At 49.3% G+C, this 16,645-nt stretch overlaps 1 protein-coding gene across 1 annotated transcript in view; it reads left to right on the top strand.

Annotated features, from left to right (window-relative positions):
* Positions 1–16,645, top strand: part of CORO2B (coronin 2B) — a 133,977-nt gene that overhangs the window by 65,650 nt on the left and 51,682 nt on the right. The window contains exon 2 of the mRNA XM_036305910.1: positions 2,234–2,434. Coding sequence (XP_036161803.1) covers positions 2,234–2,434 — 201 coding nt within the window. The remainder of the gene's footprint in view (positions 1–2,233; positions 2,435–16,645) is intronic.

Genomic DNA, 16,645 nt, shown 5'->3' on the forward strand with positions numbered 1-16,645 from the left:
TGAGTGTCGAGCCAGGAACCAGGAGGCCACGGGTTCAATTCCCAGTCAGGACACATGCTTGGGTTCAGGCTTGATGCCCTGTGGGGGGCGTGCAGGAGGCAGCCAATGGATGATGTATCTCTCTCATCGATGTTTCTATATCTCTATCCCTCTCCCTTCTTCTCTCTAAAAAAATCAATAAAAACATATTTTTGAAAAAACCTCTCATCTCTGTACTATGTAAAGGAACTGTAGGGACCCCCCGAGACTCCACTCTGGGAAGCGCTGATATAATCCTGATGTGGAGTCAGATACAAGAGTGGAAGGGGCCTGCCTGAGCCCACGCAGCCAGGAGTGACCAGCAGGCCGCTTGCCTCACAGCAGGACTTGTCCTGCGTGGTCTTGGGGAGGCGTCTGCAGGGAGGAGAGGCAGGCAGCAGTGGGCTGCAGCGGGGGCAGAGGCTGGCAGGTAGGGGGACCTGGGGGGGTGGAGAGAGGCAGGCAGCAGTGGGCTGCAGCGGGGGCAGAGGCTGGCAGGTAGGGGGACCTGGGGGGGTGGAGAGAGGCAGGCAGCAGTGGGCTGCAGCGGGGGCAGAGGCTGGCAGGTAGGGGGACCTGGGGGAGTGGAGAGAGGCAGGCAGCAGTGGGCTGCAGTGGGGGCAGAGGCTGGCAGGTAGGGGGACCTGGGGGGGTGGAGAGAGGCAGGCAGCAGTGGGCTGCAGCGGGGGCAGAGGCTGGCAGGTAGGGGGACCTGGGGGAGTGGAGGAGAGTGGGAGGAAAGGTGAGGAGGCTCCCCGCATTGGCTCTGAACGCCTTCCTCCAGGAAATGAGCATCTGTGGCTGAGCTCCTGGCTTTATTTGAATCAAATGCAAAGTTTTGTCGTCAGTCAGATTCCCAGAGCTGGCTTCCCGGTTCTGTGGCTGCGTTTCCTTTTGTCCTCCTCTCCCTGGGAACTTCCTGTGAAGAAGTGAGTCTTCCTTTTCAGTCCTTTCACGGTGAGAGGCTCGGGGCGCATCGGGAGGTTTGGCAGGAAGGGGAGGCGATGGACAAGGGCAAAGCCAGGCCAGAAGCGTGTTCCTCTTACAGGGCATTTATTGAGCTCCTGCTGCCCGTCAGGCCCCGGGCTGGGTCCTCACTTGTGGCTCATCCTGCTTGGATATGTACCTGCCAGGGGTTCACCTGTGACGGCGTCCATTTGTAGGGTTCCCCATAGGGGGCGCCATCCTAAGGTGAAGCTGGACTCCATTGCGGGAAGCCCACAGGGTCCTCACCCAACCACTTTCGCGCAGCACGGGACAGGCGTGCCGTGGGAACCAGCTGGCTGGTTGACGTTGGTCGGTTGGTTGGAGCCTGTGTCATGGATGGTGGGCCGAGAGGTGTGAGGAGCACCACTCCTCTCTCTAGAACAGGGGCTCCTAGACTTCCATCTCACTGCAGGGTCGGGAGCTGATGAACATGGTCATTTCTGGGCTCCATCCTCCAAATATTGAGTTCAGTAGGTCTGGACTGGGACCCAGGAATCCGCATTTCTAACAAATAACATGGAGGGAGGCTCAGCGAAATCATCCATCGCAACCTGCCGTAGCAGGAAGTCTCCGGTTTCCAGCCAGGAGAGCTGTGTTCATGGTCCGACTCCTTAGCGGGTAACCTTGGACAGGTCGCTTCACCCGTCTGTGCCTGGCGGTGACAGTGATGATGGCAAATGGGACTAAACTATTTCTGAGGGTGCACTTGTGGGTTAGAAGCCTGAGAGAATCAGAGGCGGAGATGATAATGGGTGGCTGTTTGCCTCTGTTCACATAGAGGGGCCGCTTGCCGTCAGCAGCGTTCTCTCTGTGAGCGCCCAGCCTCCCCAGCCGGCACCTCCTGTGCTGAATGAGCAGTTTCTGGCACACGGGAGGCAGCGCATGCCGGTTGTTGGGTGGATGGGCTGCTCCATCACATCAAAGAGAAAGGACACGAGCTACATCCTTTCTGGCAGATGGGATGAGTGTGTGTACTGACAGCAGGGAATGTGTGAATACCCTCACCCCGTCTTCGCTCCTGTACTTCTTTATTTAAAAAGTAAGTCCTCTAGCACAGGGTCCGGCGTACAATCCTGGGAGAGTCCTTCCCCTCTCCCTGGTCCTGAGGGCAGCACCAGGGCTGGGCCCCCTGCATCCCTGGGAAGCAGCTTCTGTCCCCCGGTGTCTGGCCAAGAGCCTTCGGGGAGCAGTGACCAGCCTGACCCTTGTCTGTCCTGGCCCCTCACAGATGTCCTGGCGTCCGCAGTACCGAAGCTCCAAGTTCCGGAACGTGTACGGGAAGGTGGCCAACCGGGAGCACTGCTTCGATGGGATCCCCATCACCAAGAATGTGCACGATAACCACTTCTGTGCCGTCAACGCCCGCTTCCTGGCCATCGTCACGGAGAGCTCGGGAGGAGGCTCCTTCCTCGTCATCCCCCTGGAGCAGGTAGGTGCCCGGCTGCAGCCCAGGGCAGAGGGAAGCCCCTCTGATCACTGTTGGGCGGTTGCCCCTATTTCTCTCTGCACCGCCCCCTCCCCCCAACCACCTGTTACTTCCTCATCATGTGTCCAGTGTTTGTGCCTTCCCAGTACTCCTGAGATTCACCAGAACAAATGCAGGCTGGGGTCCAGGAGACCTGAGGTCTTTCCCAGAACCTCCCCAAAGGTGTGCACGTGGACAAGTCACTTTCCTTGGGGTGCTTGGGGTTCTCATTAAACTGAGGGGTTGGACCATCTGATCTCCAAGAGCAGGTCCAGCTCTCCCATTCTGTGTCCTGGATTTGGAGCCGGGAGGAAGACTCAGCCATGGGCACATTGGGCATCTACAAAAAACAGCCAACTTAAACAAACAAAACCAATGTGAGACCTAACCGGTTTGGCTCAGTGGATAGAGCGTTGGCCTACAGACTGAAGGGTCCCAGGTTCGATTCCGGCCAAGGGCATGTACCTTGGTTGTGGGCACATCCCCAGTGGGGGGTGTGCAGGAGGCAGCTGATAGATGTTTCTCTCTCATCGATGTTTCTAACTCTCTATCCCTCTCCCTTCCTCTCTGTAAAAAAATCAATAAAAATATATTTAAAAAACAACAAAAAAACCAATGTGAGCTCTCCACTGTCAGGCTGGCTGTCATTTCCCTTCTCCCTCATCCCCTACCTTCCATCTACAGGTACCCCCCCCCCACCCCCCGTGGCTGCCTTTGTGAATATAGCTAATTAATTGTCAAAGCCTAGATTTTGCAGCTCTGCCATCCAGGCAGAGTCCCCAAAGGCCCGGGGGAGGTCACATGCCTCAGAAAAAGTGCTCGCTGTCAGTCCTGCTTGTTTCTGGCTGAGCTCTCCCTTCCGGGCCTGACTCATCTCCACTCCCACTTTCGCCAAACTGCTCAGGGGAGGGGGGCCACGAGGAACCTGGGTTCTTGCAATCCACGTCAGCTGGTGGGGAGGCCGGCTCTTTGCAGCCTCTCCTACCCATGGTGGGGGAGCCCGGATCTGGGAGAGACGGCCAGATCCTCGCTTCTTCCAAAAGGGGCAGCTACAGGGACTGAGGACAGAGCCCCAGGCACGGATGGGTCCGAGGGGCAATGGGCTTGGCAGCAGGAGGTCTGGGTTCTAGTTGGGCTCTGCCACTTGCCGGCTGTATGACTGACCTCGGGCTTGTCGCTTACCCTCTCTGCACTGTTTTTCTGTGATGGCGCAATGGGGATCCTAGATTCTCCTCCCCCTACACCCGAGATGTTGGCATGGAGTGGGATAATGGACATGAAAACTTGTGAACCACACGGCACGTTTAAGATGTTTTGCTGCTTTCTTAGGAGAATCATCAGCTCTGCTCCTCAACTTTGCAGATGTCCTCAGTGGCTCTCACACATTCTAAAGGACTCTGAAATGCAGCTTGCCTCCCTCCCAAACCAGATGGGCTCACATATCTGTCTCCCTCAGGGACTAGCTCAGCCCCAGCCTGCAGGTCCCCAGCAACATTAGTACGGGGCTCAAGGGCATTGCCGGCCCCCGGCCATACTCCACTTGATGGCTCGCTAAGGTCAACAGCCAGTGCCTCACATTATAACAAAACGTTATTTCCAGATGGATTGAGCATTTAAAGAAAAGGAAAAGCTGCAAGTATGTTGAAGGAAAATGGAGAGCATTTTAAATATCATACAATGAGGAAAGACTTTCTAAGGCAAGACACGCATCCCCAAGCCATAAAGGAAATGATGAATAGAGTAGAATAATTTGTTAAAAAGGTAAAGTTTCTGTACTACAATGATTCATGTAAGCAAAATTAGAGACAAACCACACAATGGAGTACAATAGTTAAACTACATAATAGACAAAAGATTCGTGTCCAGAATATATAAGGGTTCCAGAGAAATCAATAAGAAAAAGAGCCTAATAGAAAATGGGTTGAGGATATAAATAAGCAATTCTCCAAAGACAAAATATATCTTTTAACCTACTAAATAGAAAAATATTTAAAAGAGCAATAGTCATTGGTATTGCCAGGGTTGTGAGAGAGCAGGGACTCAAAGGCACTCTTGGTGTATTACATGGTAAGAGGTAAATGGAAACAACTTGGCAATACCAATTAACATTTAAAGGCGTATGTCACTGGCCCAGCAATTCCACTTCTAGGAATCCATCCCTCAGAAATAGTTCCCAGTAATGTTTGTAGCATTTTTTAGTACTTGACATTTTTTTTTAAAAAAAATCACTAACTTTTTATTATTTCCAACAAAAATAAAACTCCTCTCTCAAATTGCATGAAAGTTTCTAAATTCTTCTGCTCCGTTTCTGGTAATAGTACCAGTTTTATACTGTCAGTAGCACTGGTCTAGCATATGATCAGATTTTGTAAACTCTCCATGAACAGCGGAAGAGAAAGTACTCTTTACAGAGTATTTCTTCCTCTATAGAAATATACATGGTATCTGTACGCATACATATGTGGTCAGTGTACACAGAGCTTTCAGCTTTATTTGTTCACGCTCTCGGATACGTCTTGTGTAATTTGATTAATAGTGGGCTGAGAGTGCTGGCTCACGCTGCCAGTTGGTTCTGTTGTTTTCTCTCCTTTCATGAACTTTTCACCTTACGAAGTGCTCCACGATCTGTGCAGCACTTTTATAACAGTGAAAATTGGAGACAACCTGCAGGTTCGTCCATAAGGAAATGAACAGATCAGGGGCAGCCACACAGGACGCCATGCAGTCATCGAAGCTGATGCTGTAGGGCAGTCCTTCTCAAGGGTTCAGCCTCGGAATCACCCGGCTCTCTTAAAAATTATTGCAGACCCCCAACAGCTTCTGCTTCTAGGGGCCCTATATCTATCAATATTTAAAATAAAGACAAAGGAACTTCAAAAATATGTATGTTAATTTACTTAAAATAACAGCAATAAAACCATTTCATGCTCTCCAAAAAAACACACTTATCTTTCTGAGGGAAATATATTTTCCAAAACAAAAACAAATTAATGAGAAGAATGGCATTGTTTTACATGTTTGCAAATCTCTTAAATAGTCTGAGAGACCAGCAGGATTTGCATATGCACTTCTGCATTCGCCTGTGGTGACATCACACATCAGGCAGCCTCTGGAAGACCCCACTGTGCGCTCCTGAGAGCAGAGTGAAAAGGCAGCTCATGTCCTGCAAGTAGTTAACCCAGCAGACGCCCCGAAAAAGGCCTGGCAATCCCAGAGGCCCCAGACTAGACTTTGAGGGTAAAAAAAAGTAAAATGCTTGAAATATCCCATTTTAAAATGTCTATGTATCCATCTACCGGTCTGAAAAATTCTGGGAGAATATACACCTAATATTAAAAGTAGCTGTCTTTGAGTATTGGGAGCGTGAGTGCTCTTTTATTGTCTTTGTTTTCCATAACAATATTTTCTAAATTTTTCTTAGATGAACACTTAATGTTTTGTACTTTAAGGCGGGGGTGGAGATCTAATAAAAGCAGTTTGCTGGTGTGAAGGAGGACCCCGGAGGTTTCGGGATCACACAGCTCAAAGCTGGCTCCGTTCATCACTCCTTATGTGTGTTGCAAATGTTCTCTCCCAGAGTAACATTTCGTGGAGAAAATGCAAACTTACTTCATAGTGAGGGCAGTGGGTGCGGGTGGGGTGATGGCTGGCTGGGAGGATGAGGCAGCTTCTAGATCTGAGTGGTTCTTTTCCTTTGAGCCAGGACCCCAGATTCTGTGGAGCAAGGTCCCACCCCACAAAGAGGGGCTGCTTCGGAATCAGGGCCAACTCCCCTTCCCCTGCTGCCTGGACCAAGGCTGTCAGTCTCCTGCCCCCTGTGGTCGGAGCTGGGCCTGCGGGCAAGAGCCTGGCTGCTGGGTGTGGGGAGGCAGGGCTAATAAACAACAGCAATAATGCTGCATTCAGGAACATCTCATTATCTCAGCAGAGATGAGCTGTTTCACGCTGCTCGATTTTCTGGGAAGGAGGTGATATTATTTTAGCTCCAGGTTTTTCCCTCAGTTTGATAGAAATCCCTCTAAAAAACCAGTTTCCTGTGCTATTCAATACAAACACAGAAGAGGTGTGGGCCTTTCTCGATGAACCCTAATCATCGCTTGCAGCGTTAACTAGGAGCTGTGAACTCACGTGGCACACTGCCCCTCCGCGCATTGTCCCCGTGATGGCTCCAGACTGTTGTCCCGAGCAACCAAAAGGCCACGGAACATTGTCTGTTGTTGTCGATCTTTTCCGAATCCTTTTCCTTCTGCTGTCAGTGTCCTCATTCCTTCCTTGCTTCTCTAGAGGTTTGGGCCAGATGAGACCAGTATGAGCCAGGGACCCCAAAATTCCTGAGCCTTCGGAGAGAGGCTTCTCCCTTTGTTCCCCGTCCCTTGTTGTGAGTAAAAACTATTCTCCAGGGTAGGAAGCCCTGTCCACAGCAACCCCAGACAATGGTGATGCCTTGCCTTTGTGCAGCGCTCAGGCCCAACAAACTCTGTCTTCGTCAATCCTCTCGGGTGGTAGGCAGAACCATCCCCATTTTACAGGTGGGGAAACTGAGGCTACAGAGATGGACATACAGTTGGTCAGTGCAGGAGCTGGCCCTGAAATCAGCTCCCACCACTCTTTCCACGGCCCACGTCGCTGGTGAAGGAGAAGTTCTGGCTGGCAGAGCTCGGAGCAGTGGGTTTGTCCTCCCGGACTCCTGTTCGGGCTGCTGTTGTGCGGGCCAGAGCCTGGTTTTCCCTCGTTAGTATTCCGCCGCCAGCTCTCTCCTCTCTGGAGTGGAATGTTAAGCTGCAGATGGGGGAGCAATCAGCACCCTGACTGCCTGGCACAGCTGGAGGGGCCTTATGAATATTCCAGAGACCCGGCGCGCTGCCCAGGCCTGATTAACCACTTGGGCCTCCCCAGGTGCACCGGCCTTTCCGCCACCCTCCACCAGGGCTGCCCGGTCCAGGCCCAAGAAGCCCGAAGCTGGAAGCACGGCCTTGCATGCCCAAGCTCCACTGCCTGAGAGGATGGCTGAAGACCGCTCCCTGGTCCCCTACCTGGCACCTGCTAGGAGAGAGAGAAGCCTGGCTTGCACGTCGGGAGTCTGGGTCCTCCCAGGAGTCCTCAGCCGTGGCTGTAGAATCACCTAGGGAGCTGTTGAGGGCCCAACACATCTGCTGTCTTTGAATCTCACCTCAAGTCCCATGATGAAAGTACCGTTACTCTCCCCATTTCACAGATGAAGAAACAGGGATTTGGAGAAGTCAAATCTCCACGGCACACAGATGGCAGAATTTCAACCCAGGGCTCTCCCAGCCACACGCCTGCCGCCTGACAGAGGGAGGGAGAGGCATGTCTACAGATGTGCCTTGTGTTACTCTTACGGCCATTTGCATGTCTCCAAGGGTTTCCTTGAACGTGAATCCCACCAATACTCTATGAGCCCCTCTGATGTGCCACATGTGTCCCTCTGCGCTGGAAGCCAGGAGAGCAGGCACTTCCTAGGCGCTAGGGGACACTTCCTCTCTGAAGGACTGACGCAGCAATTTCTGTGGGCAAGGGGAGGTGGAGAGAGGTGTCCTGGAGTAGGGGACCAGACAAGAGAGCATCATTCCTTTAGTCCTGGGACTTGGACTGGGCACTCGGCACAGGCCAGGCACTGAGGACCCAAGAAAATAGCAACTGCCCCATAAAATAGCCCCAAATCTTCATCACTGCTCCCCTCTGTGGATATGACTCCCCTTCTCCTGGGGGAATTCAGGGAGCCTTTCCAAATTCATTTTTCTGATCTTTCCTCAATGGTTCTTTGTTCTTCAAGCTGCCTTCTGCTTGCTGTGATTTGCATCTCAAAGGCTGTGACAGCCCAAATGTACAGTAAGTGACTTTGGGAAAGGGGGAGGGAGAGAAGTCGCAACTTTATACCATTTGCCTGAGGCCCGAGATTGACAGCCTTGCTTTGTGCTTTCCCTTTTTTGGAAGAATGACTGCTTGCTTTTGAGAAAAGTGAAGGCAAGGCCTTCAGCAGCAGGGAAAATGTGGCTTCCTTCCTTTATTTCAAGGTTATGGGATGGGTGTTATCTGGATTTGAGGTCCAGGGAGGAACCAGGGCTGCAGCCGGGCTGGTGGGTACGCTGGGGGGTCAAGGAATCCACCCCTCTGCCTCGGGGCAGGGCCTCCACTCCTGCTCCTTAGCGTCACTCCTCTGATTCCCTGCAGAGCCAGGGAGGCTGGGAAAATAGGGCTGGGTCACTAGGGCTCTGCGAACTCGGGCTGGGGGCCCTGACTCTGCCCATGGGCACCGGCCTGGACCCAAACCAATTTGGCAGTTGGCTTGGTCTGCTCTCCATTTTCTTCTGAGGCCTGGAGCCTCCCACACATTAGCTGTGAACCCCTGGGCATGGAACCTCTCTGTGCCTCACTCTCCCATTTCTAAAGTAACAGCGGTACCTGTTTCTTAGGGGGCCGAGATGATTAAATACAGTGCGTCCTCAGTCAGTAGGAGCTATGACGCCAACGGCTTTCCCCTCCCCTCCCCTTTCTTGTCCATGAAGGCCCAGAAATAGCCTGTGGGCTTCCCCACCTGCAGCCCGCAAGGAGAGGCTTCTTTTTGGCCTCCTTACTGCTGTCTCCATTGCCCAGTACTGCCCATGAGCTTCCCAGCAGTGAGCCCACCCTGCCTACAGGGGAGGCACCCATGGCCGAGTCATTTGTGCTGAAAGCAAGTGGTGATGGTGATAAGTGTATCCTCAGAGCATGCCTGATGGAACTGTACCAGGCTGAGTCCTGGAGGAAAGAGGAGTTGGAGGGGGAGGGCTCGACCCGCTTTGCTGCTGGGTCATGCACCGCCGAGGTAGCCTGCTTGCTTATCTGGCCTAAATGAGATCAAGCATGGAAAGTTTCACCCGAGTGTTTGGTATAAAGCAAGTGCTCAATAAAGGCTATAGTGCTTTTATTTCTATTATCATAGCTATTAGAACAAGCTCCCAGTTCCTGGAGGGAAGGAGGTGCTGGATGTTAGGGGCAGGAGCTTTCTGGAATCTACGTGGCTGAGCCGAAGCACAGGCCGGTTGTGAGGGCATGAGTTTGAGGCTCTGTGCAGAGCTGGCCTGAAGCTACACAAGCCCCACAGTCCATGCCCACCTCCCCGGGGCCCCAGTTCCGTCTACACGGGCACAATTGCCAGATCCGGAGGCTCCAGCAATCACACCTTCCCGTGGGTACCCATGAGCAATCCTGGCCCCAGAGAGAAGTGTTTATCCAAGGTGGCACCGCATGCCTGGACACCCTCGTGCCCTTCCCAGAAATCCTTGCACTGGGCCACTTCTCAGGGTCCAAAAATCAGACCTACTAAGGTGTTGGTAATCATGGTGGCTTCCCTTTAAAGGGATTTGCATTCGTTTAAGGTCAAGGTCAGATTTAAGGAAACCAAACTCTTGAGACCCACAGGAATGTGTTGCTAAGAGTGGATTCCAGGCCGCAGGGAGATCTGTTCCCACTGGGCCTCCAGCCTCACACCCTCGGGGGACTCGCCTGTCCCATCAGGCCCGAGGCCACAGCTTTAGAAGCTCCCTCCTCCTGTGTCCCTGGACTCCCAACACCAGCAAAAGTGATATGGGGGGGGGGGGGGAGCGGAGGGGGGGTGGTGGCAAGTGGAGCTAAGGTGACTGGCTTGAAATAACATCTCCCAGGGGTGCCAATGGGGCCCTGAGGCCTTGGCTAAGACCCCTACGAACTGACCTGTCCCACGGCAGCTTCCAGAACGATGAGTGTGTTTGCCTTGCCTGAGAACTCCAGGCCTGACTTTTCAGGATGCCCTTCCACATGTCCCTGACCTCAACCCCATCCCAAGGCTCTTAAAGGGCCAGGTCACCTTGACGGAGGGGGGGAGGGGGGGAGGCCACAGCACTCACAGCCTCTCAAAACAGAGAGGGCTGTGTGGCATCAGCAAGGCTTGGTGCTAACCTGTCCTCCCCCCTTTCCATTCCACTCAGCCAAGACCTTGATTTCAGTTGCTAAGCAACCTAAGTCTTTAAGTGGGTTTTCCCGCAGGTAAACACCAGAGGGGGAAGGCCGGGACGGCAGTGCTTAGAATGCTGCCTTTTAAAGATGGAGACACTGAAGCCCAGAGAGGGCAAGAGACTTAGTCAAGGCCGCACAGCTAGTTCGTGCCCCATGTGTCTGACAGTCAGCCGGGGCAACAACCCCTTCAGAATCCTATCCCCCCACCCCCTCCCCCACCCCCGCCACCAGCCCCCGAAAGAGAAGCACCCAGGCAGCAGCAACACCTTAGGGACGTTCCATAAGAGACTCCCATCTCCCCAGACAGGGAGGCAGGCTGCCCAGTGATGGGGCACAAAGGGCCTGGGGTCAGTCAGTTTGAATTCTAATCCCAGCTCCACCATTTATTGGCCATGTGCTTTGGGCAAGTTACCTAACTGCTGTGTGCCTCCGCTTCCTCACCTGCAAGACGGGAGAAATGCTAGTCCCAACCCCAAGACTGTTCTGAGGATTCAGTGACATGTTAAAGCACGGGAGGTGCCTGGTACAGAGCATGCACACGGCTCCTCACCTTGGGCACCAGTGCCTCCTCCCTACTCCCCCTATTATCTCCCCCCCCCGCACACCCAACCCCCATCACTTCTTTCTGTGGAGGGAGTTCAGCCTCAATCTTATCCGTCTTAGGAGGTTCAGATTTGGTGTAAATGTTTTCAAGCTTTAGTGCTTAACACTGGATCATTTTGTCCAAATGAGACAGGTCCTTAACCTGGGAGGGGTGCATGGGCCCCTGGGCTGTCTGGAAAAGCCCACGGACTTCTTCCCAGAGTAAAGTTTTTAAGTCCATAAAATAGAATAAATAAGATAACAAAGGGACCAATTATATTGAAATAGAGTTATCAAAATGCACGCCAGAATTATAATATCGTAGCATGCGTGCCTTTACGGTGATACATTAAATGGCACGATCAAGCGGAGGACCTGACAAGTCCTGTGCTTTCAAAGCAACGAGGAGTGTGGACAGTTTTTGAGATCGTGGTACCAGGGTAATGTGAGCTGAAAATATCGGTCTTGTCTATTGATGGAAAAGTTATAGGTTCAGCTAATCGTAATATTAAAATTTAGTTAGCGACTAGAAAAAATTTAAATGCAGTTTTCCTGTGACCCCAGCTCACAGACCTGCTAAAGGGTCTGCAGGCCCAGGTTAAAGGCAGACCTCTGAGACATAAGCAGTTAGGCTACTGTGACTTCGCAGAAGGAAGGTCTTTGTATAAAATCAGGACAAACAGAACTGCCCTGGCTGAAGCTCGGTGGGAAGGGGGTAATGCAGCCTGCCTGAGCACCCCTCACCCTGTGGGGTGCCCCCAAATCCCAAGCTTTACTGGGAGTGAGGAAGCCCCACTTCTCCGCTTGGTTCTTGGTGACCTGGGCAGGTCCCTTGGCTTTTCTGGGCCCAGTTTCCCCATCTGTAAGAGGTGGTGTGGGACCCGGTGTCCTCTGAGGTCTTGTCCAGCTCTGATGTGCAGCGAGTCTGTGTTTCTCCTCCACCAGAGACAAAGGCCTCCGAAGTGTGGGTTGGCAGGAGCCCTGGGCCAGGGAGAGGGAACAGCTGGGGCCAGGCTGGCTGGCTCCCAATTGTTCAAGGCAGGAGGAGGAGATGTACGGTGCTCTCCAACGTGACAGCTGGGTGAGCCTGGCTGGGGGCCTCATCCTCGCCTGCCATCTGTGCCTCCTTCCTGCAGTCGGCCGGTGGGAGGGGGCGGATAGGGGGTGCTGATGGGGCCCAAGGCCAGACAGCAACCTGGGGCTGCCCCAGGAAAAGCCATAGAAGTGCCTGGTTGATTACTCTTGGGTGCTTAATTCTTCCCATCCTCCCTTTTCCCATCCTGGTCTTAACTGTGTTCTGGAGAGGGGAGGATGCCAGCCCTGGGACCAGTTAGGCTGCTGTGACTTTGGGCAAGTTACTTAACCTCTCTGAGCTCCACTTTCCTCTTCTGTCCAATAGACATCAATCCTAAGACTGCCCCCTTGGGATCAGAATGAGGTTTAAATGACACAGGGTGGATGAAGTGTCCCCAACACAATGGCAGGCACGTCCCTGCGGACTCAGTACTATAGGACATCCATGAGGGCTTACCCCCAGGACAACAAAAGCCCCTGGAATTGACATCGAGGCCATGATGAGACCCTGAGCAAAGGTCTGTGAAGGGCTCGTAAGCCCCCAGGCACACCGGCTTTGCAGTCCGCTTTCCCTTGTCCACACTTTTGCTCCAGCTCTTCCCCCTTGTGGACTGCCCTATCTCACCAATGTCCACATATGGAAAATCTTACCCATTTAGAATAACATCTATTTATAAATAAGTATTTATTTCCAGATAGTAAAACCTTCAGATGGTTTCAACTTCCAAAGCAATCAAAGAACACACAGTTGAAAGTCTGCCTTTCACATAGCTTCCAGTTACTCAATTCCTCTACCAGGAGGCAGCCAGTGTTAACAGCTTCTCAAGTGTCTTTTCTGAAATTTTATATATATATATATATATATATATATATATATATATATATATTCTTTTATACACAAAGACAGCACACTATGCCCATTGTTCTCTCTGTGTCTTGCCTTTTTCCATGCAATTATATATCTTGGAGATCTTTCCACATTAAATACAGAAAGTTTCCTCATCCATTCTTACATGACACAATATTCCACTGCTTGGATGTACCATCTTTTGTTGAGCCATAGATAGAGCCTGCTGATGGGCATCTAGATGACTTTCATACTTTCACTGTCACACACGGTGCCACACAGAATAATTAGGGACATGCCTTGTGGTACAGATCTGTAGAATAAATTTCTAAATGTTGCATTGATGGTTCAGGAGGTATGTGCTTCCTCCCAGGATACAACACACACACACACACACACACACACACACACACACACACGAGAATTTCTTCCTGATATTGTAACAGGCAAAGATTGTTTAATAGGACGCAGAAAGCAATAATTATAAAAACAACTGATAATTGGACTTCATCAAAATAAAACCTTTTGCTCATCAAAATATACCATTAAGAAAGAGAAACGGCAAACCATAGATAAGGGAGCAATATTTGCAATGCATATAGCTGAAAAAGGACTGGTATCCATAACATACCACTGTGTTTTAAAAAATTAGGGCAAAACTAAAATGGGCATTGCATAACAGTGGATGTCCAAATGGCCAAGAAGCCAGTGAAGAGGGGCCATTTCATCAAAGTAGGCCCAGTTAGCATTTTTATTAAGACTGAGGCTGAAAATCTCTTTATATGTTTAAGGCTTATTTGCACTTCCTTTTTGTGTGACTTGTTTATCTACAGGCTGTGCCCATCATTACTCACTAGGAAAATGCAAATTAACAGCACGAGTTATTCTGTACGCCCACCAGAATGGCCCAACTGGAAAGACCAACGATATCAAGTGTTGATGAGGATGAGGAGCAACTGGAACTCTCATACTTTGCTGGTGGAGTGTAAAATGTCACAGCCACTTTGAAAAACTGCTCTGAGATGTGTAATAAAGTTAAACAGATGTCTACATTAGGACAAGCAATTCCACAAATAAGTTTATAACGAAGAAAAGTGGGTATATGTATCCACAAAAAAAGACTTGTATGAGAATGTTCATAGCCAGTTTTATGCATAAGCCACTGGCTAGAAACAATCTAAACATCCCTCAGCAGAATAAACAGATTGTGGTAGATTCATAAAGTGGAATAGTACAGCGCAGTGAAAAAGTAACTGTAGAGCCCTGGCCAGTTGCTCAGTGGTTAGTGCGTCAGCCCATGGACCGAAGGGTTTGATTCCTGGTCAAAGGCATGTATCTCCGTTGCAGGTTTGGTCCCAGGCACTAGTTGGGGCATGTGTGGGAGGCAACCAGTAGCTCTCTCTCTCTCTCCCCCCCCTCCTTCCTCCCTCTCTTTCACTCTCTCTAAATATCCACGAAAAAAATGTCCTCGGGTGAGGTTTTTAAAAAAAAAGAATAACTATCGCTACCCAAGCAGCATGATGAGTCTTTAAAACATGTTGAATAGAAGCCAAACACAAAATAGTTCCTACTGTGTGATTACACTTATGCCAAGTACGAGAACAGGCAGAATTGACCTGTGGTGATGGAAGTCAGAGTAATGGTTGCATTTTGTGTGTGGGGACACTTTTAGAGTGATGGAAATGTCCTGAATCTTGATTGTGGTGAAAGTTACATGCGTGCACACATGTGTAAAAATTTGATGAGCTGTACAGCTAAGATCTCTCTCTTTTGTTGGAGATAAATATACCTTATTAATTTCAAACAAGGAGGGCATAATATGTGCTTTTGAAATGTTGATAGATACTGACAAAATTGTCTCCCATTGAGGTTGTAACAATTTACATTCTCACCAGCAAAGTATAAATGTACCTGCTTCCTTACCCACTTGAAAATGCGGTGTTACCATACCTTTAAAATTTCTGCTGAAATGATGTGTGGGGAAACTTTTTCAGAGTAGGTTCAAGTAGCATTTTTGTTAAAAATGAGGTTGAAATATCTTTATAGGTTTAAAATGTATTTTCATTTCCTTTTTGTGTGAATTGTCTCTTCATATCCCTTATCCATTTTGCTGTAGGGCCATTGGTTCTTTTCTTACTGGTTTAATAAGTTCTTTGTGAATTAGGGAAGTTAGCCGTTTGTTTGGGATATGACTTGCAAATGCACCTTTCAAAGGGTTTTTTCAATGCAGTTTTCTCCTTTTAAATGTCAATAATTCTAATTTGCCAGTCTTTTCTTTTATGGCTGCTGGATCTGGGCCATGGTTAGAAAAGCCTTCTCCATGGTTATCAAATAGTTTTCTGACAGGCCTCCCAGTACTTTTATAATTTTGTTTTTATATTTAAATCTTTGATACCTTTTGAAATTTATCTTGAAGTAAAGTATGAGGTATAGGTTCAACTTATTCTTTCCACCCAGTTGTCTTTATACTGCTGAAGTGAGTAATCCATCTCTCCTCCACGGATGTGAGGTGCAGTCTTGGCCACATTCTACATTTCTGTATGTATTTGGGTTTATTTATGGGCTGTCCATTCTTTTCTGCTGATCTCTGTTAATGTATCAGTACCACCATGCTGTGTTATTGAGGCTTTGTAATATGTTTTCATGTCAATAATGCTAAAAAATTAAAAAAGAAAGAGAAACAAACAAAAATATCAATAAACTACTCATCACTCATCATTATCTTTTCTCAAAGGTGAACTGCCTCTTCCTGCTGTTTATTTTAGTATTTAGAATCTGCTTATGTGAATACAAAAAAAAATCTTATTTTTATTGGGATTATGTCAAATTCATAGACTAAATTAAGAGTAGAAAATCTTATGATGTTGGATCAAACTGTCCATGAACATTGGTTACTTGTCCTAGTCTTTTGTGCCCGCTGTAGTGTGCTAAGTTTTATTCATATAGATCTTCTGGCATTTTTTGTTGGTATTATATATAGGGCCCATTTTCCATTATATCTTCTATTTGGTGGTTGTATATTTGAAAGCCAGTGGTTTCTGTATGTTAATTTTTTAGGCTGCCATGTTACTAAATTCACAAATTTTTCAGTGTTTTCTCTCAGGTTTTCTAAGGATACTCTCTTACCGTTTGCAAGTAGTGATAATGTTACCTCTTTATAATGTTTATAGCTTTCGTATCCTTTTCTGATTGCATGGGATAGTTCCTCCAGGAAAGTGTTAGGTAATAGTGGCGTCTAATTCCTAACTTTAATGCCAATAATCAAATGTTTATCCATTAAAAATGCTTTGGGGTGAGAAAGATAGCTTTCCCCCCAACACTTTATTATAAAACTTTTCAAACATTCCTCAAAGATTAAATCGTTTTGCAGTGAACACCATCTCAGTTCTACCGTAACAGCTGGCTATACTTACCACTGCCGGCGGCCCATTTGTCCGAGATGGGGAAGTGGCTTCAGACACAGAATTCCTTGGGGACATTCTGTGTAGCTGGCACAGGACCTGACAACAACATGCTATGTCGTCAGATGGTGCTCAGATGTACAGATGCTGAAAGGGAGGCCCCAGGCACCTTAGTGTCCTACACAGTGTCACATGGAGGTCAGAAGTAGAGGGAGCTGAGATTTTAGGACGTAGGTGGGGTGATGCTCAGGTGAAAGGGGGCAAAGGATGACAGCC

Source organism: Myotis myotis, unplaced genomic scaffold (assembly GCF_014108235.1).
Source record: "Myotis myotis isolate mMyoMyo1 unplaced genomic scaffold, mMyoMyo1.p scaffold_m19_p_1, whole genome shotgun sequence".
NCBI lineage: Eukaryota > Metazoa > Chordata > Mammalia > Chiroptera > Vespertilionidae > Myotis > Myotis myotis.